Below are 9,673 nucleotides of genomic sequence, written 5' to 3' on the forward strand. Positions count from 1 at the left end.
CAGGTTGTGTGTCCTCCAGGTTGTGTGTGGTCCAGGTTGTGTAACTGCGGTGAATGGGGTCAGTGTGTTTCAGCGTCCTGCTGCTGTCTGGGTCAGTGGGACGCTGTGTGGTCCAGGTTGTGTAACTGCGGTGAATGGGGTCAGTGTGTTTCAGCGTCCTGCTGCTGTCTGGGTCAGTGGGACGCTCGGTTCTGGTTCTGTAACTCTGGACTCGGCTGCTCTTCGTCTGATCGAAGCTCCAGAACACAAACCGGTTCATGTGACGGGTTTCAGCCGATCAGAGTTTAATGAGAGTGACGCGTTAACGAGACGAAGCAGCAGAACCAGAACATTTATCGGACTTAAGTCAGTTTATTGAAGATGTGGAGATAAAGACCGTCAAAGCTCCAGAGGTTCTGATTCAAGAACGGTTCCATCAGATTAAATCAAACTGAATCAGATGTTTGTTGTTTCTCGTAAACAGGAACCACAAACTGGACTTCAGCTGTTCACTGAAACTGAGACGTTCGTTGTGTGTCTTTGTGTTTGTCCATTCAGAACCAGAGTTCTGTCCTGGTGTGTCTCTGTTGTCATGTTGTGGTATTTTTTCTCCGTTCTGTTTTATTCTTTTGACTCTCTGTCATCTCGTTCTGTCTTTGTGTTCTAATTATTTGTTTCCGTGTCTCGTTGAAGCATTTCCTGTCTGTGTTTGTGGTCTCTGGTCAGTTTGTCGCTCTCTGAGCTCGTTTTTTTGCCACTTTGTGGTTATTTTTTAAATCTTTGTGGTCAGTTTTGGTCTTTTTGTCATTTTGTTTTGTTTTTTGCTCTCATGTTTTTTTCTGGTCGCGTCTCTTTGTCGTCTTTTTTGTCTTTGTCGTCTTTTTTCCCCTTATTTTGTCCTGTTGTGATCATGTGGACTGATGTACTGGCCCGGTACCTGCAGCCTGGATCTTGAACCCTGAATCCGGTCTGTCAGGCTGCTGCCGACCCGTCTTGTCTGTCTCGGTGGTTCCACGTGTCGCTGACTCGTCTTTGTCTCTCTGCAGCTCTGGAGACGTTAAAGTCGGTCCGTCCTCTCAGAGCGCCGCTTCTCGCCACAAGAAGAGTCCGTGGACGGCGGCCACGCTGGCTCAGGAGGCCAAGGACCTGACCCGCACGGTTCGGGCGGTTCTGGAGTTCGACTGTAAGTGACTGCGAGCTCCCAGCATGCACCTGTGCATGACGTCTGTCTGTCCGCCTGCATGAACCCGCCGGACGCTGTGACGCCTCTCCTCCCCATGTTTCAGTGCTGACCTTCTAGAGGACGCCGCCGCCGCCGCCGGACGCCTCCTCGCCCCGACCGACCCGGCGCCGGACTCGTGTCTCAACCTGCATGAAGCTTTTTGTTTCTGTGAAGCAGCTTCCTTCTGTCCCACCTCCAGCCCAAGAGCACAGCTGCAGCTTCATGTTTCTGCAGCTTCACACTTTGGAAAATAAAAACGTGTGAGGAGGCGACGGACGACGCCAGCGCCTCCACGTTCGGTCCATCGCTTTCATTACGACCCGTCGGATCAAAGCTTCACGCTGAAGGAAGCGTTCAGGTTCAGCCGTAAAGTTCTGCAACCTGCACTCAGAACGCTCCACTGGATCAAAGGTTCTGACTTGATTTTATTCAAAGTCCAACTTTTTAAAACATTTTTTTTTCTCAAAGCTGAACTTCCTTCAGAAACTTCAACATAAAACAAATCCTGCTTTCAAAATAAAACAAACTTCTTTCATTGATCCAACCTTCAAAAAACCAAACGTACAACTTTGTCAGAAGTTTTGCTTTTTCAAAAATATTCTGAATTTTTTTCCCCAAAACAAAAAAGTTCAACATTTAATTTTTTTTAATTGTTTTACGAAATTTTTTTTTTACATTTTTTTAAAATTCCATATTTTCTTTTTCAAAGCACATTTTTAAAAACATATTTTGACTTTTTTTCTCCTTCAAGGTAAACTTTTTGAAATAAATAAATTGTCTTTTCTTTCTCAAATTTAGTTTTTGAAAAAAATGCGTTTTAGTTCTTAAAGTTCAGCTTTTTCTCCCCCAAATAATTATTTTTCAGAGAGCAGCTTTAATTTTATTTTCTCAAAGGTCCGTTTTTTTTTTTTCAAACTTTTCTGTCTAAATTTTAAGTTTTCTTCTTTTTAATTGATTTTATTCTGCCCCGTTTTTTTAGTTTGCCCTGAAGTGGCCACAAGAAATCTTAATTTAGATAATAATAATAATAATAATAATAATAATAATAATAATAATAATAATAATAATAACAATCGTTTTACATGTAAAGCAGCAGAATAAAACAAACGAGTGGAAACTAAAGTCTGTTGAGGTTTGATGAGATCGATGGACCGAACCAGAACTTTGCTGTTGTTCTTCCACTGAACCCGACTCTGTTCCAGTAAACACGTCTAACTGAAGCACTGTAACTCGTATCATGGAGATCCGTAGCTGTGTGTCTGTCTCGGTGTTAGTTGTGTGTTCGACCGACCGTAGATTAGCAGCATCTTCACCAAACACGACCGGAGACGAAACCTGTTGGCGTTCAGGACGGCGAGTCAAACGGACGCTTGTGTTTCCTGTCTGTCCTGTTTCAGAGTAAAAGTTCTGGAACAAACCGCAGCTTCTGAGTCGTTCTTTGTGAGGACGCGGCTGCAGGTCTGTAAAATGAATCACTGGCACGATGACATAATAAAGTTTCTGCTGCAGCTTCGGGTCTGAGCGAATGAAATCAACACCTGCAAATCAACCACCGAGAGCCTCAAAATCACAGCAAAAGACTCGAAAGGACTTTAGAAACATGCAGAGGAACTCCAGCTGACCAAAACCAAACTCACAACAAACATAAAAACCGTCAAGAAGGATCGAGATGACGCACAAAGGTGGCAAACAACCACAACAAGAGTTAAAATGACAAAAACTAACCTTAAAATTACCACAAAGACTTCAGACAACCACAAAAACTATTTAAAAAAGTAAAAAGAAAAACAGAAAAATGTGAAAAACAGCTAAAGTCTGACTCAGAACGAGTCATAAGGACAAAAACACGTAGATACATCACAAGAAACAGCCAAAATCTGACATAAAATGATTAAGCAAACGCTCAAAATGACCACAAAGACTCAGGACAATCACAAGAACAAGTAAATTTACCACAAAAAGTCTAAAGATGAACCTGTAAATATGAAAATAAACATAATGACAGTTAAAATGGCCAAAAACTGATTAAAAATGCCGACGGAAACTTAAAAAACAAATAAAATGGGCCTCAGCATGAACAGAAAACAGTAAAACTGACCCTAAAACACGTAAATCAACCATGAAAACACTCCAAATTGCCAGAAAAACCTGGAAAGCAACAGCAGAAAGACACAAACTGACCAAAAACAGATTTAAAAGTACAAGAGAAACTCTCAGCAGCAGCAGACAGTCACAGAATCAACAGAATGAGATTTAAAGTGATCTGAAAACGTGCAAAACAACCAAAACCAGACTAAAAACATTCAAAACGACTACGACGACAAACCCAGAAACATGGACACGACCACAGAGAGACTCAGAACCGGACAGAACACCACAGAACTCCAACTGGTCATAAACACACAGGAAGCTGTAGTTTGTAGTTTCCTCTGAGTCTCAGATGTCCGAGTGTCCCTGAACACAGCAGCAGGTGGAGTTCAGTCAGTTTGGAGTCTCTGCAGGATCAGAACGTCTCAGACTGAAGGTAAGAACCGGAAGCTGCGATCCAGCAAATACACCGAGCCCCCGGGTAGCACCGGGGGAGCAGGAGGGTTTCCAGGAAATACCCTCGACCAGGCGATGGTTTATCAGATCTGTTGGCGTTTCCAGCACATACATGGAGCCATTGCTCATCAAGGTGGTGTCTGACAATGTGAAGTTTCCAGCAAATACACGGTACCGTTGGCTCGTTCAGACACCTGGAGTTCAAACGAATGTCAAGAGTTTAGAGGAACGCTGCAGCAGCGTTTCCAGTAAATACTCAAGCAGGTGAGGGTGTGATCCCAGCAAATAGACAGTGACGGATTTAAAGGCCTCAGTGGGGAGCAAGGATGGCGTGTCTCCAGCAAATAGACAGATCCACGGCCCAGTTCATGGTTTTAGTTGGTTTCAGTCAGTAGATGGAAACTGAAACTGATGAAAAAAAGATGAATTCAGACGACTTTCTGAGGAGCTTCTGCAGCTCAGATCAGCCTGAAGCTCCTCAATCATTTAAACTGTTACAACTAAAAAAAGGAATTCAACTGAGAAGACAATCTGCACCCAGATGTTCATCATGTAGAAAGATGTTCCTCCATCAGATGAATGTATCTCCACCAACTGGCTCCTCTGGTCTCTGGTTCTGATCCGTGCTGCATCTATTCATTGATCCAGTAGGATGGATTCTCCTTCAGTCTCTCTGAGGAAACTCTGGCTGCAGTTCACCTGAAACTCTCTGAATGTTTCCTGTTGGTCTCAGTTGAGTCAGTGGTGGAGGATCAGAACCAGGAGGAGGAAGGTTCTGGTTCTACAGGATCAGAACCAGGAGGAGGAAGGTTCTGATTTTACAGGATCAGAACCAGGAGGAGGAAGGTTCTGGTTCTACAGGATCAGAACCAGGAGGAGGGAGGTTCTGGTTCTACAGGATCAGAACCAGGAGGAGGAATGTTTAGTTTGGTTCTGGAGAAATTTCTCTATATCGGAGTGACTTTGATGAAACACTTTATGACGGGTTTAAGCTCAGGTTTGGTTCGTTTCCAGACGTCAGAGCGACACGTTCCTGAAACGTTGATTCTTTGTGTTTTTACCGTTTCTGGCTCATTTGGGGATTTTTTTGAGAACATAAGCGAACTCTGAAACCCAGCAGCAGGTTTTGGGTTCAGTCTTCTTTGTGTTTTCAAGCAGAATTGTACCTACGAGTATGAACAGTAAGACTGAGAATGACCAACGACTGGATCAGGACTACCGAGACCTGAACAGAATCTAGAACACATGAGTCTACTTCATCAGGACGATGAAACCGACTGAACACCTGATGAGATCACAGCAGAACCTGTTCCCCTTTATGTTCAGATGAGGTGAAGTGATTGGTGCTGATTCTGGGATCAGACCCACCGAGCTGTCTGGGCTCCGTCTATTTGCTGGAGATGCTCTGTTTCTTCCCGAGCAGCCTCCGAGGACGTCGAGCGATGACGTCCTTCTGTTTCGGTTAATTCGAGACGTGGGTCTGTGACACACTCACCCAATTTCCTCCATCAGAGGACGTGGGTGAGGTTACATAAGCGGCCGCCGTGATGCATCGCGGCGGCCTGCAGACCAGAAACTAGGTCACTCCGATCCGGCTCTCACCTGATGCTTCGTCCTGGTTGCCGTGGAAACACGTCGAGCTGTTAAACCCCGACGCCGTGTTTCCATGACTCCACGCTGACTTGGATTTATTCTCTGTAAACCTGAAACCAGGTCTGAGCCGTCGGCAGCATCCTTCCATCCATTCATTGTTTCCAAGTGGCTCGGACACGGTTGCCATGGCGACCCCGTCTCCTCCGACTCCGCCGTCCTCCGTGAACCCGACAGCAGCACGGAGAGCCAGCATGAACGCAGCTTCAGACGGCCGAGAAACATCAGAAAACCTGCAGATTTGTGACCTTTAAAGCAGAAATGAAGCTTTTACAGCGTCTTTAATGAACACGTCCTGCTCTGTGTCAGCAGCCAAAAGAAGACACGAAACGACCGAAATCCTTCTGAAAACTACGAGAAAAACACTGAAAAGACTCAAAGAGAACACAAAAACATATAAATATACTTTAGCTGCACTGAAAATGACCAAAACAGCTAAAATTAAAGCGCTTCAGGTGAGCACACTGAAACGAAAACCTCAAAAACACCTATATCTACACAATAAGACTCAAAATGACCCAAACAAACTCAAAACGACTCAAAGGATGAAATAAACAACTTAAAATGACCAAGAAAACAGGAAAACCACCACAAAAATACAAAAGTAACCCAGGAAACGATCACAGCGAGGCTCATTCTGACCTGAAACCACCACAGCAGGAGAAACTGAAACGTTGTCGTTTTACAGGAACTTTATGAACATTTAACGTCCTTCTCTGGAACAACAGAACAGTTTGAGCTAAACTAAGACACAACATCAAGGTCAAATCCTTCTTTAAATTTACAAGAAAAACACTGACATGACTCAAAGAGAACCTAAACACATAGAAACCTACTTTAATAAGATTTAAAATGACCAGAGACGTGAAAAATGATCAAAGACTTAAGAACACAATCCCCAAATCCCAAACACATTTATATCAACACGATAAGATGCAAGCGAACAACAGAGAGACACAAAACAACCCAAATCAGACATACGATGCAGACAAAGACACGGACACCGGCCACAATAGTCCTCAGAATGAACAGAAGCTAAATTCAAAATAAGCAGAAACACTCTGCGTTTACAGCGAGTCTTGAACAGAGGCTAGCCAAGTCTGCAGCGCTACGACCAAGTCCGTCCATCCATCCATCATCTCTACACCGTAGTCCTCACCGGGGTCATGGGGGGCTGGAGTCTGCAGCCCTGCAACCAAAACCAGAACACCTGAATTAAAGTTTGAGTTTAAACTGAACAAATGACCACAATAAGATTTAAAGACCAACAACAAACAAAGACCGCAGAGACTCAAGAAGGCGACGACAGAATATCAATGAGACTCATTACGACCAACGAAACAGGAAAACGACTCAGAACACCTAGAAATCGATCACAATGAGGCTCAAAACTTGTTCAATGCTGTGGTTTCCAGGAACTTTACTGAACATGAATCTGACTTCAGATCGTTCAGCGATGACTGATCAAAACAACAACATGATGATTCTTGTCCTGCGTTCTGTCGACCCCTCCATCCACCCGACCTCCTCCCCACAGCGCTGCGTTGTTCTGCCGTCAAGGAAACGCTCACAAAGAGGCGGCGCCCTCCAGTGGCCGCAGGATGCAACTACAAACTGTTCTCAGACTTGGAAAATGTCAGAATTCAAGTCAATCGAAGGACTTTGTAGGTAACTAGAAGCTGTAGGGTTAGTTAATACATGTTGATGGTAGGTTTAGGGTTAGTTAATACATGTTGATGGTAGGGTTATGGTTAGTTAGGATCTCCTGAACCTGGTGAAAGACACACTTTCCATTCACTCAGCAGGATGGACGGCAGCTGTCAGGGCATTAAAGTCACACAAACCCCACCAGAAAAGTGTCTATTTGTGTCCCTGCTGCCCCCTGATGATGAGATCCTGCTGCTCTGCCTTTTATTCTATGATGACGTAAAACGAAGGCTGTCAGCAGCGTTTTCTCCAAACTGGGACGTTTCTAATGAGCTCTCTGCATCTATGTGTCTGTAAATGTTCACACTGGGGCACATGACGGAGACGCAAAGCAAATAAACATCTTTAAATCTGCTTAGAAATGACTCAAAAGGAGAGTTAATGAGCTTCACATGTCTGGGTTCAATCAAACTGTCTCTTCATTCAGTCTCAGTTCAACAATCTGACAAAATGTGAAAAACCGACAGAGAGAAGCATCTTTGAAGGCTCCACATCCATCGGCTGGAATGAAGGTTCTAGACTGGTCTCCCCAAAGTCCTGACTGGAACCATCCAGAACCTGTGGACTGATGAAGGAACAAGTCTGAATCACAAAGACGACAAGTTTAGTCGAACTGCAGCGGTTCTGTCCAGAGGAGTCAGAGATGGACCAGAAGCTGGTGGACGGAACCAGAAGAACCCGACTGAGGAGAACATGGACGTTGAACCAGATATGAACATTTCTGTCTGTATATTTATGATCCAACAGATTCTGTCATGTTTCCAGAAGACCTTTAATAAATCTATGAAAGAACCAGAACACAGGATTGTTCTAGTGACAAAGATTCATGTTTCAGTGGTTCAGAGTTGTAGGAGTCACTGGAAACTACAGACTGACATGATGAACATGAAACCTTTGTCCACGACTGTACATAAAGAGATGATATCTGCCTCCGAACTGACAGGACGGTGAAACATGTCGCTCCACCAGATCTGTTACATCATGACATGTTCTTCTTCATGTCACTGATACAGTCCCACCACAATCCGTCTATTCTCTCGACGTGTGAAACGTTTGGTGTCGGTTTCTGATCCGGAGTCTTCAGGGCAGCGTTTGAAACTTTGCCCCCTTTTGTGCTCTGAAACGGGGTTAAGAGACTTATGGTCTTATTGTAAGTGGAGAGATCAGCGCGATACAGTGGAAAAGTACAGTGAACTGGGTCTCAGGGCGAAGGTTGGTGGAAAACAGGAACCTGACACCTGAGGCCTGGATGTCTGATGTCTCAGAATGGAAAGGTGTGAAAAAGTGAAGCTGAACATGAACCAAACTGCATTTAAGCCTCAAACCCACCCAGTGACTGTTTGTTCTCCTGCAGGTCTTCCTTACGGCTGGGAGGAGGCCTACACCGCCGCCGGAGTCAGATACTACATCAAGTAAGAAGAGTTTCCACGTAAACATGTTGTTCCCCAAATCAGAAGTTCAAATGAGACTGCTAAACTGTAATTATACTCAGAACCAAGAACTGGTCCATCAGAACACCTGGTTCTATACCTCCAGTACCTTTATCCACTGACCAGAGTTCTACCTTCAGACCGTGAATGTTCCAGAGGTCCAGGTCCTTCAAGTCCACAGAGGAGGGTCCAGATTGATCACTTTAATGGACTTTTCCCATCATTTCTGAGCCTCAGAACTTCATCAGTACAGCAGATAGACTATTTCTGTTTGAGTACTGAAACAAACAAACTAATAACACAAGGTGATATCAGGGACTTCTACAAATGTCGGTAGGTATACTTTTCAACTTTCTACAGGGGACCTATCCAGACAGTTACAGGCCCTTGAAGTACATGCAGATGGGTGCAAATGTCATGCTTTTAAAATTCCTATGACTGTTTCCATCATTTCTGAGCCTCAGAACTTCATCAGTACAGCAGATAGACACATGACATTTAGGAGGAAGAACACATCTGGGTTCTGCTAGAACCTGACACCGGATCAGTTCTACATCCATCCAAACTGCGGCAGTTTAACGTTGATGTTTTCTGTTGTGTTTCTTCAAAATGAGCCGTAATTGTCCAAAATACCTCCAACTCATCTGAACTGCCTCAAAAGCTTTCCAACATGACAAAGAAAATGTCCAAAAGAGTCCATGAGAGTACCTAAAGGGAATCCAGATGGCTTCAAAAACTAAAAACAAATGCTCACAAAACCCAAAAATGGTCCAAAAGGACTCATAGTTGATCTGATGTGAGTTCAAACTCGTCCTAAAGGAGGTAAAAATCCACCAAAACCATTTATAGAGTTGAAAATCCCCAAAAAACACACTGCTGAACAAAGTGTTCAACCATCCGGTGCAGACGGAGCAGGGCGGTTCTGGTTAGATTAGACCAGAAGCTCCTCCAGAACCAGGAGTCCGTTTGCTGACTAAGCTTCTTGTCTCCGTTCAGTCACGTGACCCAGACGACGTCGTGGAGTCTGCCGGAGACGAGCCTCCTGGTTCCGTCGCCGCCGCCGGAGGCCTCGGAGCCGGACGGAGAACGGGACGGCGAACAGGACCGCAGAACCAACCCGTCCATCGAGACCGAGATGTAG

The 9,673-nt window shown here is 44.5% G+C and overlaps 1 protein-coding gene across 1 annotated transcript in view; it reads left to right on the forward strand.

Annotated features, from left to right (window-relative positions):
• stxbp4 (syntaxin binding protein 4) overlaps window positions 1-9,673 on the forward strand; it is a 46,076-nt gene extending 36,403 nt beyond the window's left edge. The window contains exons 18-20 of the mRNA XM_008292379.1: window positions 1,026-1,162; window positions 8,457-8,514; window positions 9,529-9,673. Of these exons, the coding sequence (XP_008290601.1) occupies window positions 1,026-1,162; window positions 8,457-8,514; window positions 9,529-9,673 (340 nt within the window). The remainder of the gene's footprint in view (window positions 1-1,025; window positions 1,163-8,456; window positions 8,515-9,528) is intronic.

Source organism: Stegastes partitus, unplaced genomic scaffold, assembly GCF_000690725.1.
Source record: "Stegastes partitus isolate 25-593 unplaced genomic scaffold, Stegastes_partitus-1.0.2 Scaffold805, whole genome shotgun sequence".
Classification (NCBI taxonomy): domain Eukaryota; kingdom Metazoa; phylum Chordata; class Actinopteri; family Pomacentridae; genus Stegastes; species Stegastes partitus.